A 20,352-nucleotide genomic window follows, 5' to 3' on the forward strand; every position below is an offset into this window, starting at 1 on the left:
GTTTTCCGTAATCTAGAGTGACCTTACCTGGTTCGAAGAAGGCGACGATGGCGAGTTGACATGTCTGCGAAGAGCGTTGGCCGGAAGATATTCCAGGAAACTGTGTAACATTTATCTGTGCCTGTATCCGTCTGTAGATGACAGCTAAAGTGCTAGCCCTGAGCACCGGCGGCGGCGCGGCGGCCAGCCTTCACCTTCACTTGAGCTTCAGCTCCATAAAACTGCCGCTAATACGAATGCATTAATAGGTAGTAGTCATTGACTTATTACTAGCGCAAGGACAAACCCAACTGCTCTAGAAAATGACACCCTCGCATTGGCCCTAAAATCTCATAAATCTGTCATAATTTGTATGAATTAGGGCCAGCGCGCGGGTGTCATTTTCATTTGACAAAACGTTCTGACGGCCATATCCTTCCTTTTCAAATCAATGGTAGTAGTACTCATAAGTAGAAAGCTAAGACTTTATCTGTAATACGTACTTAGTAGAAAACTTTAATTAGCCATAACATGCAGCATTTGCTGAGCGTACCGCCTTTTTACTGTGTTCGCAGTGTATATTTTTTGTATATCCTTTGTCAATTTGTATCCAGGTGAGTTGTTTACACACAAGTCCATACTTTATTTAAGTATGTGCAGTGATTAAAAAATGTTATTTATTAATTAATTTTTAAAATTCTACATAATAATTATTTATTTAATACTTTATTGCACAAATTATGCAATGCAATAATTATGTTAAAAGAAGGCACGAAACTGACCTAAATATAATTAAAACGCTTCCGTTTTGAGGTGCGGGACCCTAAAAACAAATTCAGCGGACTGGTCCTTATTTCATTAGCATAGATTTAATAATAAAAGTGTAGAATGTTATTTTCTTACCGCGCTGTTCCTCTCAGAATACTTGAGATAAATAAACTTTATAAAGTGAATACATAATAAATTCCACAGTTTGTTCTTCTAGTTAGTGGACAGCTAACACGTTAATTCACTAAAGGTAAGGTAAGGCAAGGGTATTTATTATTTGCTTTATAAATTTACTGGTATTATGCTGGTATTATTATATTTTAGAGTTATGGTTTTAAGTTAAGACACTTATGAGATTAGACAAATGAACATTTTTTCAAACTGTTTGCATATCACGAAAAAACTGAACCATCCGCTTATCCTGATTATGTTTCATAAAAAATATGATATTTTTCACATTTTAACTTGTGCGTTTTACAAGGTACAATAAATTAATAATGTAGGTATATATCTATTATGAAGCAGTCAGCTCCTGTACTTAATTCTAATTTATAATCCTGAAACTCGTCATTTATTTTTATGATTCTATCTCGATATTTCAATTCGGAATCTCTAATGAAATGCTAAAATTTACAACCCTATAAAATCGATTTCTTATTTAGTATTATACCTTTCACCATCCTCATCATCAGCCTATGTCAAACCACTGCAGGGTATAGGCCTCCTCCATGTTATGCCAAGTCGGTATGCTACACTCATCCAGTTTGGTCTAGTTATTCTCTTAATATCATCGGACCAACGGGTGGGGGTCTACCGATTGATCGTCGCCCCTCCCTTGGCCACCACTCCGACACTGCCTTGGTCCATCTGCCGTCTTCTCGCTAACATCATCGTTTTCGTTAATCATTTAGGGATCTTCTACTTGAGTAGAGGGTACACCCAAGTCCTCGTTGTTCTATATGTGTGTAATGATTTATACTTTCAGTCATACCTACATAACCTAATTAATGTCTATTTTTTATCTGAAATACTAAATTGACAAGTGAAAATGTCAAGGTGGTATCTGAGGTAAGCTAAAATAATAGACTCTATAGATTGGCAAGTTGCTTGGCGACCCTCCTTGCGGGGTGAAAGACGCGGAGGGGACGAGGTACCCAAGACGACAGCGGGTAGCGGGGAAGGGCAACGCGTGAAGTGCATGTCATTGTTACGGCAGTCTCGGCCGCGCAGCCGAGGCGGCCACATGTCTTATATAATCTGTCATAATTTGAGTTCGACCCACATGAGATCATTGATCCTGAGACCATTAGTCTTAGGATGAGTGTTGAGGCCTTTTTAATATTATCATTATATTATTATTAGGTATCTATAATTCGTCAACAAAATAACGTTAAAAACAACAAATCGTATAATGTATCAATATAGGGGCTTCTTGTAGAACAGCGCACCGGATCAGTCATGCTACGCGGCTAAAGGTTGGTACTGCGCAGTCAGATACGAAAAAGTAAACAACAAAGACGAAGAGTCCATATGACAGTGCGTCAGTTGTCAGTTCTTGTAACTAGGAAAGCAACCAAAATTTATGTGATTTAATGAAAGTAATTAATGAGCAAAACACAGAGAAAAATTACAAAATTGATGAAATTTTGAAAGGAAATGGTCATATCGTGCTTCGCCTACCCCCATACCACCTGGAATTAAATCCTATTGAACTTGTGTGGCAGTACGTGAAAGGCGAGCTCGCAAGAACGTCGATTGACTCTAACTTAGATAAAGAGATAAAAGACTAAATCTATTTAATTTTATTTAACTTTGTTGTGCAAGACGCCCTTAGAGTTGCTTTTCTCTAATTATTCGCCTGAAAAGTGGAGAAATTGTGACGACCATGTCATAAAAAATTAAGACGAATATTATAAATCTGATAGAGTATTTGACGATGTATTGGACAGGTATGTTATGGTTTATTTATAATTTAATGTAAATTAAACATAAAATATTATAGGTGTACACTGAACTAATATGACTGGCGTACTCTAGTAGAGTATTTCAAAGTAGGTATAATGTTTTTTGGTTTTTGTCTTAGATTTATAATTGAAGTTAATGAAAACGATGATGAAGATTAGGATGACGACGACAATGAACAAGTTCAAACAGAGAGTGAACATGAAAGTGACATGGAAATTGATTTATAAAATAAAACACTCTTACATAAATAAATTCAAATTGGTAGATATTCTGAAGGTAAACATCCAAATTTTAATGCTGTCAAACTATAAATTTTAAGCTAAATATGACATTTACGGGAACACTCATAGAATAAAATTTTTCTTACGTCAGAAATAGTTACAAGCTATCGCGAGATTAATCCGGGCACACTTTTCTACGTGTGTAGCATGTCGTGCTACCTCGCCCCCGCCACTTCTTACACCCCGCAAGGAGGGTCGCCAAGTAACTTGCCACATTATAGGTTTACAACTAACAGCAATGGTCGTTAATCATGATAGTGCGGAATCGTAAACGACATAGTATAAGGCCTCTACAAAGTACTAACCTGTGAAAAATAAAACCAACTATAAACCCCATTGAAAATAAAACAAACTATAAACCCCATTGAAAATAAAACACCGGTAATACTTACTTTAACGGCCTTTGGAAAATTTACCGACTGTTAACTTAATATTGTTTTAACTTACCTTAAAGACGCTCTGTAGGGATGCCTCACAAGCACTAAAAGTGAAAATAATAGCCTTTATAGAACTAGGAGTGGAATGAACTGTTGCCTTGCAGAGTTCAATATTTCGTCACCTCGAGATTGTTTCAGATGCCGATTTAGTTTAGGTATGATAACATTGATTTTTATGTGTAACTGCGTAGACTGCATTTTGCAGTTATCTCTTAAGGTAACATTATTGAAACTGCTAGCTAGAAAAATATGTTAGCGGAAAAGTTAAACAATTTTAACGTTTGCTGTACTTATTGTGTTTTATTTTGTAGAGCGTAGATAAAACTTTTCAGCTAACGCACTCTGTTTCTTGAGTGTGATAAAATCTAGCTGCAACTGTCAGTCGCCACCTTTAAAAATATGTACTTGAGTGGTTACTCACCTGTAGAAAGATTCTAAACGTTTTATAAAAAGCGGGGGGTGTATTTTTGTTCCCATGTTATCTTGATGTTGATTTCACTTTTGTGCTCGTTTCTTATGAAAAAAGATCAGCTGATTATGTGCCTATTGTGTGGCGGGGTATTCAGGGGCTGGTCGCTGAATGCCAACATTATCCGGATCAGAATGTTCAGACATGCGCTATCCGTAAATTAAATCTTCTCAGCGTATTCGGTTTATTTTGTTAACATTATTTTATTATTTCACTCCAATAGTAGGCAGGTAAGTAGGTATAAGTACAGTGCTCCAAAATTGATAATGCGCATAGAAATCTTTGACAGATCGGTTGTTTTCGATTATGTGACACATGATATTGACTCCTATTTCTTTCGAACAAGGTGCAAAATGCAAGTGTTTTTTTAAGGCTCTTACGATTTAATGATTCGGTTGTGAAGATCTGCATGTGCATTATTAATTTTGGACAAGTGTACATGTATAAAGATTTCTTAAACTTACTCGGGCAATAACTGAAAAATTCCAGCCGACAGTTAAATCTTGGGTTTCCAAATTTTTCGAAATTTCCACTGCAATAGAAGAAGTATAGCATGGAGTATACCGCTCTTTCATGAATAAGAATCCTAATCCTAATCCTAACTAATATTATAAATGCGAAAGTAACTGTGTCTGTCTGTCTGTCTGTCTGTTACTCTTTCACGCCAAAACTACTGAACGGATTTGAATGAAATTTGGTATACATATGGTCTAGACCCTGAGAAAGAACATAGGCTACTTTTTATCCCGGAATTCCCACGGGAAAATCTTTTTAAGGCGAAGCGAAGCTCGCGGGCACAGCTAGTCCTAATCCTAACTAATATTATAAATGCGAAAGTAACTGTGTCTGTCTGTCTGTCTGTCTGTTACTCTTTCACGGCAAAACTACTGAACGGATTTGAATGAAATTTGGTATACATACGGTCTAGACCCTGGGAAAGAACATAGGCTACTTTTTATCCCGGAATTCCCACGGGAAAACTTTTTAAGCGAAGCGCGCGGGAACAGCTATATGAAATAAATGTGAAATGTACTCTGCGTATAGGCTAGATTATGATGATTGATTCCTCTGTGATCATAATAATATATTTTATCCTGCATTTTTAATAGTATTTCGCCGAACCCGGCTGCTTGCTCTCAAAGGACGTGTTCCAAATGAAGTCAAGCTACATACAAGTGTGGACACCATTTTCAACCACCCTTTAATCTGTCGCGAGCATTGAAAAAGTTGCAGTTTTTAAAAGACCGTTTGCAGTGTTGAAGAATATTTCACAGCGCATCAGAATATTACCAAAATATTTTTTGTGTAATTTGGGGTCAGGATTAGCAAGTGGAACTTTCTTATTGACCACGAAAGTAGATACTTATACTATTTTAAATACTGGGTCAGTGTTAGTCGCTGGGTTCAAATATGTTTGCTCTCTCCAGTGTCTGGAGTCGGTAGATTGTGGGCAAACATAACTTATCCAATTAGTCGTGTGTGCGGCACAACTTTAGGGTATCCTGCCCGTTGTCACATGTGCATCTGTTTGAGTTGTACTTTGTACTAAACTACTAGGAAGGTTAGAGGTACTCTATAAATGTAACAGCTGATACTGATGGAACACATTTTAAAATTGATATAATATAATGTACTTTTGAATGACTTTTAGTAAGTGCTATTCTACAACAATTCAGGCAATCACAACGCTGCAATCCATACTTAAGTTCTGGTTAAATTAATTTTCTCAGGTGTGAAACTGACAGACTACCTTCATGAAATATTTGTAAGGAATGAAATTGAAGATGCGTAAGTAATATTTCTTCGTAAAATCTTAATATGTAAGAGAGACTCAGAGCTCATGTTTATCAGAAAGCCTATTCCTATAATAATAATTAAATGTAATGTAAGGTAGATTTAATTTAGTTGAACATTTTTTCGGTATTATTATTGAGAGAGACTTATGAGACGATATGCCGCATTTTCTTATGTAATAAATTAAAAATAAATAATTTTAAAATAACAAATAAATCATATTTTATGTTATCACCGCTTTAATTCAGATAGGTATCCTATAACAATTGCACACATTTCTTGTCATTGACTATATTTTGACTAATTAAAGCTTTACATATAGAAAAATAAGTTTAGTCTAATTTACAGAAATCGAGTTACAGAATATCTATCAACACATTCAATTACAGGAATTGTTTAAAAGTTACATTTCAGTTTATTTACAAGTTTCAAAAAAGTATTCACCTCAATAGGGCTCAAGTTCCTTTAGGAACAAAATTGGGGTTAACACTTTTTAGCAAAATTAATAAGTTTTAAATATTTACAGATACATACACATTTTTACAACACTGTATACCCTACTTCGTGAAATTAATAATTAAATACAGTACCTACTAGCTAACTCCATCAATATTAATTATAATTGTAAAGTTGTAAACTCGTTCATCGACCTCTCATGTGTACACCTGCAACAAAAGACAGTCAATTAATTCTAATATTGAATCATGTAAACATTTCACTAAACAAATGAGACGAGAGTCGCAGACGATTATAAACTTATTTAATTTAGTCATACATAAGCATTTCGCAAACGTTTGTTAAAGATTTTAAAGAAAGAGTTACAGAAACCAAGTTTTTCGAAACATCGCACAATCGATATGAAGACTGGCCACCGGCTACGTCGGACGTAAGTTTTAAGATACGTTTACATTTGTTGCATTTTTGTGTATTAATACAATACAACTTTATAATAAATAAAAATACAGATAAACGAATCAAAATTTTAAACTTGAATTAATACAAAAGGCGCCCGCTAAAAGGATCATTTCCTGCAACCTTTCGGTGAACGAATGACTTTCAGAATAAACGTGCATCGCATCTCGCTAGTTTGATGCAAATAATACACTAAAATGTAGAGCTTTAATTTCAATCTAAACATCACATACAACGTGCAATCCGCCTTAACCTTATGAATACGTAAGTTCCTACATTTGTAAATAACATATAAATATATTCAGTATTAATTTTCTTCTACGAATTATACTTCTTACATATTTTGGTAGCTTTCACGAAATATCCTTACACGACCGTTAAAGCCATTAATATTTTAAAGATTCATGCTCATTCATTCGCAAATAAAGAACCTTTCAATTCGGGGATTTAACACCTGTTTCGTTAATACCTCCAGTTACTTAATACTTGAACAATTATGAAATTTGTAAAATTATTCAATGTTTTTCATATGCCAAGCTAGCGAATCGAATATACCTAAATATAAATGAAATGACTGAAGACTATTGCTGCCTTGCTTTTATAGTACACGTACCGAAACGTTATTGCAAAACTTTTAGTTTAAGTTGCAAGTACAATGTCCCAAAGGTATAGAGCAAACATGTAAATTCCTACCTCGTGCAAGAATTTCCATCATTAGGTGGTTTAATTGTATACTTAAAAGAAGTGTAAAATGAAGATAATCTGATTGGTTCATTAGCTAGGCGAGAGCCCTTGCAGTGGTGACTTTGCTTCCGTTTCTTTTGTAAAGTTGTCGGCACTGAATGCTCTAGAGATGGCGACTACTTTCATCAGCAAGGTAACGTTTTTAATTTCATTAATAATGCCAATTTGTTAGCTGCATCTGCTCAGAATTCCAACTTATATGAATAAAAAATAACCTAACAATGATATAAAAAAAACATAATATATTATGTAAAATGCACTTTTAAAGGAAAACGTCGTGAGGTAACTGCACGTGAGTCTAGTCTAGGCGCGTAGTCTAGATGAGTACGGAGTACGGGGTACCCTAGTGCATTGTATTCATTAAATAAAAAATATAATCCTAACTAATATTATAAATGCGAAAGTAACTGTGTCTGTCTGTCTGTCTGTCTGTCTGTCTGTTACTCTTTCACGCAAAAACTACTGAACGGATTTGAATGAAATTTGGTATACATACGGTCTAGACCCTGGGAAAGAACATAGGCTACTTTTTATCCCGGAATTCCCACGGGAAAACTTTTTAAGGCGAAGCGAAGCGCGCGGTAAACAAAAAACCCGACTGCACGCTAAAAAGATGAAAACAAGCCCCAGTGTTAATGGAAAGTATCGCAGGCGGGGACCAGCAGAGGGTTCACCATTTAGCTGAATGTTACTTAGATAGGTAGATCTATAGGTACCTTGTGTGGCGGTCAAGTTGGTCCCAGCCTGGGTTCTACCTTTTTTGGCCTAAGATTTATTTGCCTAATCTCATATTGCATAGTAACGTTTGGTCAAAGTCTCGTTTCGCCGAAAATCGTATGGCATAAATCTCTTTTGGTAAAAAGTTATTTCGCATAATCTTGTTTAGCCTAATAATGGTATGGCCAAATCTTTGTTTGTTTATAATTATATTTTTTTATTTGTAACTTTTTAGTTGTTTTTATTTTATGAAATTTTATGTCATAGATTTAGTTTATGAACATTTTTTTATTCAATAATTTTGGTGTTGTAATTTAAATACCTACAATATGCATATTTTTGTAATGTGCTAATCAAGCCCTTTCATTTGATATCCATCACGGCACAGTTGGAAAAATATTATTTTTTCGATCATCACTTTATGTCCTCTAGAGGGCGCTATATACATTTTAATGTAACATCACATAGCCTATAACCATCGCGCAATTATGTTATCACTTAACTTAGTAAGTTATCACTTAACTTAGTAAAATGTTTCTTCATTATAAAGATAGCTGTAAGTACCTATAATTAAGTGATCACTTTATTGAGTATTTTATTTATTTACCCTTGATGTATGTAACAAGTGTATCATTTGTTTGTCTTCAAATAAATAAATAAATAAATTAATACGCTTCTAACGATACCTCATACATCAAAATCTATCAAGCCGTTTAGGCTACAGGAGGGAACAAAGAAACAGACATACATACATACATACATACATACATACAATCGAAAAACATTACCCTCCTCCTTCGGCAGTCGGGTAAAAATTGCGATACAACTCGCGACCTATCACGTGAGTATACAAGACATATACAGCGAAAAGCGGGTGGCTCGTTTGCGAGTCACCTCTGACTACCCCTTGGCACTTTTTAGTTTTACTACTGATTTAATATATAATATTACTAGCTGTGCCCGCGAGCTTCGCTTCGCCTTAAAAAGTTTTCCCGTGGGAATTCCGGGATAAAAAGTAGCCTATGTTCTTTCCCAGGGTCTATACCATATGTATACCAAATTTCATTCAAATCCGTTCAGTAGTTTTGGCGTGAAAGAGTAACAGACAGACAGACAGACAGACAGACAGACAGACACAGTTACTTTCGCATTTATAATATTAGTTAGGATATCTGCTCTTGAAGAAAACTTGCCCTGAGCTAGGTGTATCAAGCAGTATGCTACAGGAAATCCGTGATCAATGATATCTTAAAACAAATAAATGCTATTTTTAAAGCAAACATTTGATAGCTGTGAAGTACATTATCCGTAAGTCGACGGTGAAGAATTTTTGTAAATATTTAATTGCGTCTTGTTAAAAGAGAACCTATTCATACTCATTGCTATTTCACGTATTTTCATCGTCTGTTACGTTGGTGGTGTTTTGTATAAAATAGGTATAATATAAGTAAGTATTTTCAAAGTACCAACAACAGGAAACCTGGAGGACCATGGATAAAAATATTCCATCAACATGTAAAAATATACTCGGCATTGCAATCGTGCACTACTATTCGATCCGAAAAAAAACAATAGCCGCGACTGACATATTATATCACCAATTTGTCTGCTAAATCTGTGATACGTAAGTACGTAAGACCTGCGATTAATATCACAAGATAACGATGGCATTATCCGGGGAAACGTGATGTCCAGGGCATCAAAAAGCTTTTCGTATAATGGCACTAAAGCGATCGCACATATAGCTCAAATCCCTGTAGAATCTTCGGGCAATAAATAAAGGTTATAAAATATCACGTCCCTAATGTGTAACGCAAATGTCTTTAACAAATATGTAACGTATATTGAGGTAATAAATAAAATTAAAGTGCCTGAATCAAATAAATCCTCATCTAGACACTGAAACTGGTTTTTTATGATTTAGCTTTAGATTTGTTCGTTCCGGGATCGACTTATGTTCGCGAAATCGCACATTATCGTTCTGTATTTTATGTGTTTTACGATCGTTAGCATCCGCCTACTCTCGGGTCGTATGGGCTGTACGAATATATATTTCATTTGGTGAACATCCCTGTCTTTATGAATTGGATTGGCTACGTGACTTTATTATCATTGTGCTGGTTAAGAATAACAAAATATTTACACTGCATTTTGGGAGCAGTTTCTGTAAATCGTCATGAAACTTATGAATCGTTAATACTTTTCACTGACATTTCCCGTGATAAAATATGGTTAAAGCAAGCTTTACGACAAAATGACTAATAAGGTGACGCGTGAGAGAGCCAAATATAAAAAGTACCGCGTATCTTTCCTAAATGTAGACATTATGTTGTCTTCCATTCCTCCCTTGCATGCATTGATTTGAGACACACAGAAAAGTCAAACTGAGTAATGTAAAGGAGAATACTCACTAGTGCCTAGAGCGCGGACACGATGGGCTCCTTGTCGGACGAGGTCATCGACTTGTCCGCGAACATGTACAGGTTGACGCCGTCGTCGCTCGGGCTGCGGTTCTCCTCGGGCTTCTCATCTGGACTTATATTATTCTCCTCATTCTCACACACTTTCACATTACTCTCATTATACACTTCATTAAGATCTAATCTGTAATTCACTGACGGCTTGTGCACCGCCGAGGTCAGCAACGATTCCTGCACTGTTTGTTCGTTGCCGTTGCAAGTCTTTTCAGATCGAAACATATCAGTCCTTTCACTCTGATTAAATTTTCTCTTCGACTTTTTCGTGACGAGAGCCCCCAGGCAGGGGAGGATTTGTTTGAATTCTTTCCTGAAGTTCTCGTTGAGCCAGGCGTAGAGGAAGGGGTTGTAGCACGTGGACGACATGGCGATGAAGTGAGCGGCGAAGAACAGCACCATGTAGTAGCGCCAATCCTCGGCGAAGGAGTAGAAGTCACTGCTGATGTTGATGAGGTTCAGCGGCAGCCACGACAAGCCGAATATCGCCACCATCGCTATTAGCATCCTATTTGTGCGTCTTTTTCTCTCTCTCTCCGCATCTTCTTTTCTCGTATTTTTACTACCTGGCCTAGATTTTAATCTATCGTTAAGTTTTATACTAACGCACGTATAACAGAAAGCCATAACTATGAAGGGTAAAACGAACTGCATTATAGTGGTGATGGCACCGAATGCCTTTCTTATATGGTCGGACGGCCATTTCTCCGCGCAGTAAACGTCTTCAAGGGCCATATAGTAGCCGTAAGGGAATGTTACTGATAGTGCAAACACCCATATAAAAATTATAAGACCGATACAAGTTTTCAACTGCATTCGCGGCTTGAATGGATAGATTATGACGAAGAATCTGTCGATGGCAATGGACGTTAGAGTGAGAGTAGAAATGTAGACGCTACAGCCTTGTGCGTAAGGCATGATATGGCACAGCGGTCCGCCGAATACCCACCGGCCTAGGAAGGTGTAGAGAGGAGTAAATGGAACCGCAAACACGCAGAGTAATATATCGGAGAGTGCTAAGTTCGTGATGAAGAGATTAGTGACGGTTTGCATGGCTCGGTTGCGAATGACGGCGTAGCAGACCAGGGCGTTACCGAAGATTCCTACGACAAATATAATCGTATAAGCGGTGCAGAATGCCGCCTGGATCGCCTTATCTTCGATCGGATCAGGAGGCGAGGTGATGTTGTGATAAGAGCTGCTGTTGCTAAATTCTGTTGCATTGTAAGCGTAGAGGTATCCATTTGTAGTTTCCGTCGGCATAGTTTGTTAGTTATGGTCTACGTGTCGATTATAAACCTTTCAGGTTTTGTATTCTCTTCATCACTATTTGGCTGGCGATTGGACGGTTTGTGTACCGATGAGTGATTTGACTGAATCTCTTTCATAGTTATTGTATGGTAGGTGCAAAAACTTGCAAATATTGAATAGTTTCGTATTGTATATTCTGCGCCTAAATGCCTTTTCTTTTCTTCGGAAGTTTCAGCATTTTGAAATTTGACGATTGTTTGTGTATCTGAAATGAAAGAAATGAATTGGTTAATTATAATGATCTTTTCTTTAGATATATGTGTAAACGGACATATTTACATGTATATGACAGAAACTGAGCCTGTAAGGTACTGAAATATGTGAATAAATTATTACATATGCCTATAAAATAAATGATTATAGTTAAGAACTTCGTACCTCAAAGTTTAATTAGAAAACTTTGTTCATGGTAATAACACGTTTAATCATATTAAAGGTTGTAAATGTTACTGCAGTTACAAAGTCATCAAGTAAAATATTTTTTGGTTATTAAAATGTAATCCTGGTAAATATGAAATCACAGTATCACGTGAAGGTGAAGGCTTTAGCAATAAAAATAGTTTAAACATATTTTTATGGTTGCTACGATAAGATACTATATGTATTAATGTTCATACTGTGTGGTATTTAGGTATTCCAAAATGTTGATACAGTGTGAATCGGTCTTTAGTCTCTTGATTGTTTACAAAAAGCGTTCCCGAAGCCAAATTACGGATGACGTAAACACCACCATCTATCATTTAGACGAGACTACAAATCATTACCGAACAATATAGCCAGCTGGCAACTACTTAATACTTCTAATTTCTTCTGATTTACTAGTAAAAGTAATTACGACCAAGAAAAATACATAGAGGTATTAAAGCGTGGTTTGGCTATTTTTTTTATATAAATCCACGAATTAATGCTTTCTATCTCTTTAGACGGTCGAATGGTGTATAGTAGTTAGTAACCCTGATTGCTCGTATGCCGAAATTTCCGGGTTCGATTCCCGGTTGGGGCAGATATTTGTTTAAAGACAGTTCTATTCTATTATCTATGGGGGTAACAGTACCTGCACCTGGCTCTCTCGAATGGAGCCTTTGTGCATATGCCCAAGGTCTAAACTGCCTTCCTAAGCTTGGACCATTTTCCCACCACGCTGGTCCACTGCGGGTTGGTGGGTTCACATATCTAGATGTGCTAAATCTAGATATGCAGGTTTCCTCACGATGTTTTCCTTCACCGTAAGATCGATGGTATACATTGTACTTAAATTCAGAAAAGAACTCATTGGTACATGTCAGCGCCGGGATTCGAACCCGCATCTCTGGCGTGAGAAGCGGGCGCTTACCCGACTGAGCTACCACCGCTCCTTTAAACCGCTCGTTTAAAGACAGATATTTGTGTACAAACTTATCTCAGGTCTTGGTTGTTCATATTTATATTTAATATGTATCTATCTATGTATTTGTGTAGATATATCAGCTGTCCGATAACCATATTACAGGCTCTATCTAGTTTGGGGTCGGATGGCCGTGTGTTATATCTCATATAGAAGCAAAGTCCTACAAAAGTAATACTGTTGACATATACTATCGACTGTTAAGTTTATAATACACTCGCGACTAATAAAAAGTTCCACCCATAAAATTCCGAAACTACAGGTCGGATTTTGATGTTGAATGTATCTTGTACCTTAATGTGTTTACTATGTAATCGTTATTTAACAGGCACTAATTGAACAATGGCAAGGGAATATTGTGTGTCAATTGACACATCTGTTAGAATTTCAATAGGCTTCAGTGGCCAGGCATAATTGAAGTACAATGGGACAGGGCTCGAAGTCTGCTAATATACAATAAGTCATGCTATTGACTTGACACACCATTGACACTGAACTTGTTAGTAGTACCTACTTATTACTTCATTAAATACTAACTACCCAATTGTTCTAGCCATAAGCCACAACATTCATTGTTACGATTGACCTAGAAATTTAAATTTTGGCAAGAGAGAAGATCTTATGAAACCGGCAATATTGCAAATCGAGTCTCACTGCTTTAATTCGCTTCAATGCGTATTTATTTTAGGAATTGTTGATTTCATATGTGTTTTCTGGTAAATCTAGATATACATTATGATATTGCTTTAGTCGCTCGGTTACTTATAATAGTCCAGTCAAGGAATGAGGTGTAGAGTGCGTGAGCAGGTAACTAAGCGATTCCTTCAGAAACTTGTTCAGGGGGCGTAGGTTATTAACATACCAAAAGTCCTGACTCCTAGGTGATGAGCGGGGGGGAGGCGGGGGGGGATAAAGGTACGAATTTTTGGTTTTTTGCTTATATCTCAAAAACGGTGCATCGGAGACAAATATTATGAACTAATAAAATGGAGCTCTTAAAATTATCTAAAACTTTTATATCATATGTTTTTTTCTAATTCCTAACCGTTTTCGAGCTATTACCCTCGGAAAAAGTTGAAATTTACAAGAAAAATGTATTCATGTCAAAAAAAATATAAACATTGCATCATATTGTCTTAACCTATTCATAAACGAAAAAAATGAAAAGGAAAGAAGTTGTAGATTTTTTAATTCCCTTTTAGAATATATTACATATGCTGGTCAATGTCCAACCCGCCTAAAGTTAGAGCTATTTTAAACTTGCATTTTGGTAAAGTCACTGACATAGCTCACCGAATTAGTAAGCTTAAGTGTGAGTAAAATAGCTGTAACTTTAGGTGGGTTGAACGTTAACCAGCATATGTGTATATATTCTAAAAGGGAATTTAAAAATCTACAACTTCTTTTATATAATTTTTTTTCATTTATGAATATGTTTAGACAGTTTAGACAATATGATGCAATGTTTATGAATGTTTTGACATGAATACATTTCTCTTGTAAATTTCAACTTTTTCCGAGGGTATTAGCTCGAAAACGGTTAGGAATCAGAAAAAAACATATACTATAAAAGTTTTAGATAATTTTAAGAACTTAATTTCATTAGTTGAAAATATTTCTCTCCGATGCACCGTTTTCGAGATATAAGCTAAAAACCAGAAATTCGTACCTTTGTCCCCCCCTCCTCCCCCCGCTCATCACCTAGGAGTCAGGACTTTTGGTATGTTAACAACCTAAGCCCCCTGAACAAGTTTCTGAAGGAATCGCTTAGTTACCTGCTCACGCACTCTAAACCTCACTTTGACTCATTTATTGACTGGACTATAAGTATAATATTTAGGACACAAGAGTACCTAACTATCGTGTGCATACATTTTTTGAAAAGTTGTACATTCATAAGGTCTAATTTTTAAGTGGAAAAAATTCTGTCGTTTTATAAATGATGCTATTTAAAAAGCTCTTCACAAAAAAAGGTAAAATTTGGGTCCATTTCAGGGCAATAAAAATAATGCCACATATTTTTTTAATGTTTTAATAGAAAAAGATAAATATTTATATTTATAAATATTTACTTACTCAAGTGAACTACTTAATAAAAAAATAACAAATATTTCAATATCACGACCAATATGTATCAAATTATTTTTAATTCATCATTACCATCAATCTAATAATCATCCACTGCTGGACATGACCTCTCCCATGGAGCGCCACAACACTCGGTCCTCGGCCTTCGTCATCTAGCCACCACCGGTAACCCGCCTAAGGTCCTTAGTCCAGCGGGCAGGAGGGCGTCCCACGCTGTGTGTTCCTGTTCGTAGTCTCCACTCGAGAACTCGTCTACCCCTAATTAATTTTAATTACTTTATTTTATTATTTTGCTGGCATCACTTCCTACTAAATTCAGGGATAATAAACCTTTTTAATCAATTTCAAAAAAAGATTCTCAGTTCGGTACATATGTATGAAAGATTATTGAAACTGCACCATATTCACATATGAAAATCTATAAGGGCTAATAAACAAATACCTATAGGTACAAAATTGTATATACCTAAGGTATGTACGAGTATGTACGAATATATGTTTGTTGGTATGTATGTTTGTCCACGCATATATCCGAAACGATTGATCCGATTGCCACTATTCTTTTTTTATTGGCTTACATTGAGGTTTCATAAAAATCGGTTAGGTTATTTTCAAGATATGGACGTGGAAGTGTTATGATGTTCTCGAATGCGCTCATATGTTCGTTTATAGACTCAGAGATGCAGACTCGTGTTGAAAAAGTGCCCAGCCAAAAAAAGTTTGTGATCTCTGACATGGCAAAAATTTATAACTGTCAGAATTCTTCCGAATAAAAAATTAGAATATAATTATGTTGGGGTAGACAGAGGTGAGTCGCATGCGTGCCACCCGATTTTTTGGGCAGTTCTATATATCTACCTCTCTACTAAGTTATAGGTCTAGGACCTAGACTCTAGGTTCATATTACGTCCTCTTCCGCAGGCTATTAATTAGTCAGCTGAAAGTGTCTAACGGTGTCGACCATTTAGTCTTTTTTTTGTAAGACGTCAAGGGTATTAGCACTACCTAGTCTCTTTGAAGTGAGCTAGATGTAGACCATAGACGATGCCGGCGACGGATATTGAAAAATGTAAGTAGATGGCACCCCCCCCGTCAGATGGGTGTTATATGGTTGAGTTGTGCGTTTGTCTGAGGCTCCGTAGCAAGTCAGAGTCTTCGTGTTCGCTAAATCAAGATGGTAGTTTTCTTCTTTCTCTGCATGGTCAGTAAAATAATGTAGGTACTTAGGTATTAATTTTTTTATAAGTGTAGCTGAATTTTTTCACCTGATTTTAGCGTGAAAGGCGAACAATCCTCCGCTTTCACAACAAGTCCTGGACAAAACGCAATAAGCAGTTAACGCAGTTCAGTCTTTCAACACTATCTGTGTTAGTGTTCAACACACAATTGTGAAGAAAAACATTGGAAGTGAACAAAGGACGACCTCAACGATATTACGAGTATATATTTTATGTTTAGTGAGAAAAGTTGAATAATATAATTTTGTATACCAAAACTACAACATCTACTACAGTACGTACCGATTGTTTTTATTATTTTATCTTATACTAGCTGTTCCCGCGAACTTTACTTCGCCTTTAAAAGTTTTCCCGTGGGAATTCCGGGATAAAAAGTAGCATGTGTTCTTTCTCAGGGTCTAGACCATATATTTACCAAATTTCATTCAAATACGTTCAGTAATTTTGGCGTGAAAGAGTAACAGACAGACAGACAGACAGACAGACAGACAGACAGACACAGTTACTTTCTCATTTATAATATTAGTTAGGAAGTTAGGATATTAGTTAGGATTAGGATACTCTTAAATACATATCCAAATGTAAAAAGCAGTGAATATATAACTGTCTGTAATGATTGTCATCAAAATTAGTAGGGGCTTTCATAGCTCAACGATACATCCATAGGAATAAATAAAAGTTATAAAAATGAGCTTATGAGTGTGGTTGCAACACGTATCCTGGTGCCACCTCATATCAACCGTGTCAGTTTATACTTCATCCGGGTCTTTGGACTCCAAAAAATGAGAGCTGATCTTTTTGTATGTCTTCCTAAGCACCTCACTGTACTTTGGAGGTTTAAATAGATTACCAGCGTCACATACCATTCTTTCTTACTGTTATTTAAATATAGACTTTATGGCGAAGGCAATAAAATTATAACTATATTGCGTCATTGTAGAGTTTAATGTACTCAAAGCACTTTGCAATGATAAGATTGCCAGCTATCGAGTAGGAATGTATTGGCTTTTCGATATGTTTTTTTTTGTTTGCATACGATCTATGAGTAGGTATTATCTGTCTTTTTGATAATAATGATCCGCAGATATGGCTAGATAAATAGGGAATTGGTTCATGTATGTTGTATGTGTCACGAGTTACATTCATAATCGTTAGATTGTGTTGTGTTGTGCCTTTTCTAATCTTAGTTGTCATTGGTAGCTATTTTTAATCAATCAAAAGGAAACTTAATTTCGCAAATTTACAATAGGATGGGGTTTCGTTGGGCAACAAACATTTATATCATGCTTACACCAGTATGAAAACTTTAGTAATCGCCTTGCTCTAACAAGTTAATTTCACTGACACGTGAAATAATATATATTTATAATATAATCAAAGACCTCTCTTCTATGTAGTCCAGTCAAGGAATGAGGTGTAGAGTGCGTGAGCAGGTAACTCAGCGATTCCTTCAGAAACTTATTCAGGGGGCTTAGGTTGTTAATATACCAAAAGTCCTGACTCCTAGGTGATGAGCGGGGGGGAGGAGGGGGGGATAAAGGTACGAATTTTTGGTTTTTAGCTTATATCTCGAAAACGGTGCATCGGAGACAAATATTATAAAGTAATAAAATGGAGGTCTTAAAATTATCTAAAACTTTTATATCATATGTTTTTTTCTAATTACTAACCGTTTTCGAACTATTACCCTCGGAAAAAATTTAAATTTACAAGAAAAAGTATTCATGTCAAAAAATTCATAAACATTGCATCATATTGTCTTAACCAATTCATAAACGAAAAAAATGAAGAGGAAAGAAGTTGTAGATTTTTTTATTCCCTTTTAGAATATATTACATATGCTGGTCAATGTCCAACCCGCCTACAGTTAGAGCTATTTAAAACTTGCATTTTGGTAAAGTCACTGACATAGCTCACCGAATTAGTAAGGTTAAGTGTGAGTAAAATAGCTGTACCTTTAGGTGGGTTGGACATTAACCAGCATATGTATATATATTCTAAAAGGGAATTTAAAAATCTACAACTTCTTTTGTATTCATTTTTTTCATTTATCATTAGGTTTAGACAATATGATGCAAAGTTTATGAATGTTTGACATGAACACATTTTTCTTGTAAATTTCAACTTTTTCCGAGGGTAATAGCTCGAAAACGGTTAGGAATTAGAAAAAAACATATGGTATAAAAGTTTTAGATAATTTTAAGAACTTCATTTCATTACTTGAAAATATTTCTCTCCGATGCACCGTTTTCGAGATATAAGCTAAAAACCAAAAACTCGTACCTTTATCCCCCCCTCCTCCCCCCCGCTCATCACCTAGGAGTCAGGACTTTTGGTATGTTAACAACCTAATCCCCCTCAACAAGTTTCTGAAGGAATCGCTTAGTTACCTGCTCACGCACTCTACACCTAATTTTGAGTCATTTATTGACTGGACTAATGCCTGACAATTCATTGGGTCTTTGGAGATTTGTAAAATATATTTCAATCTTTTCGTAATTTCTATGAAAAAGGGGCTCATTTTCATTTAGAGTTGTAATATATTATGTAATACATCGTCAACGCACAAAAGGTTCACTGCAAGAAATTTTTATTAGGATTAAGTTCGCCTTTGTACACCTTAATTTTTTATGCAATAAATAATTTGATCATAATAATTAATTTGAAACAAAATGCCTCAATAAACGAAAATAAATAGTTAATATAACGTGTTCATTGGACTGATCTTTCGTTCAGTATTAGAAATGTGACTTGACAAAGTGATCAAGTTCCAAGTAACAAAACAAAATGTGTTCTAGCAAGAATTTACTTCTTATCATTTACTGACATCTACTTAGGCGTTATTTTTTCCACAGCAGAAAGTTCCGTATTTTCAACAAAAAGGAAGGCGATTGTCGGACATTAAAATTAAAAGCGTTTTGTTTCTGTACCCACCAGAAATAATTCAAACAACAGTACATTTTTCATTAACTTTTTTATAAAGACTGCATTGTATAGGAAATATTAAAAGTGCTAATTAAAAAAGAAAAACCTAGCCCCTAAGTGTTTTATCAAAAAATATTTAACAATAGTACTAGTCTCTTTCTTATTTTCTTTGCAACAAAATCTAATTAAGTAGGTAATACTTTAATAATTATAAAGCCAGCTATCGTATTTAAATGATTAAACAAACACATTTAATGATCCGCCTTGCGGTGAGACATACACTGCGACAGACAAACACACAGACACATAAATTCACGTCAACATTTTAAAACACATAATTTTAACTTTAACCTGCTAAAATAATTTTAAGCTTACTGAAGAAACAATGCAGAAAATTCCATTTCAGTAAGTAGCGAGAATCTCAGAAGTTTGATTAAGACAAATGAAATAGCAAAGTGAGTCGCACTGCATTAATTACTTTACTTTACAGGGCAGAGCAGAGGTGCTACGTTTTCTTGATTTACGACACTTCAAGAGATCCAGATGTTACAACGTTATTTTTTTCGGGTTCCCTAGGTTTTTGGGTTTTGTTTGGTACGTGCAATCAGCACATTTAATAAAACAAAATAGAGTTGGCATAGCAGAAACTTAAACTCCGTTCGTGTTTCGTCATATAGAGTGATCCGCTGATACCAGGCGCTTCTATTCTTCTAGGTCAGTGGCCAGCAAGTTGAACAATAGCCACAACAGCCTCATCCTCCTAGGAGGAGGAACAAGGAAGAAGAGTAGAAGTAGAGCCCGGTGGCAGTGGAAAACGTTGCCAACTGGCTTCGTGTAAAAACTAAAATGATACTGATAAAATAAGG

The 20,352-nt window shown here is 35.8% G+C and overlaps 1 protein-coding gene across 3 annotated transcripts in view; it reads right to left on the reverse strand.

Annotated features, from left to right (window-relative positions):
• The window catches only part of LOC105395452 (prolactin-releasing peptide receptor), an 82,000-nt gene that overhangs the window by 52,827 nt on the left and 8,821 nt on the right, over positions 1–20,352 (reverse strand). For 2 of the 3 annotated variants that reach the window (XM_038117362.2, XM_011567405.3), the window contains 2 exons: positions 10,478–12,056; positions 5,915–6,358 (listed from right to left, as the gene is read on the reverse strand). In XM_038117362.2, coding sequence (XP_037973290.1) covers positions 10,484–11,803 — 1,320 coding nt within the window. In that variant the 5' untranslated portion in view covers positions 11,804–12,056 and the 3' untranslated portion in view covers positions 5,915–6,358; positions 10,478–10,483. Of the gene's footprint in view, positions 1–5,914; positions 6,359–10,477; positions 12,057–20,352 lie in introns of those variants that run through there. The other variant, XR_007268053.1, reaches the window with a different exon arrangement.

This window comes from Plutella xylostella, chromosome 29 (assembly GCF_932276165.1).
Source record: "Plutella xylostella chromosome 29, ilPluXylo3.1, whole genome shotgun sequence".
In the NCBI taxonomy this organism is placed as follows: domain Eukaryota; kingdom Metazoa; phylum Arthropoda; class Insecta; order Lepidoptera; family Plutellidae; genus Plutella; species Plutella xylostella.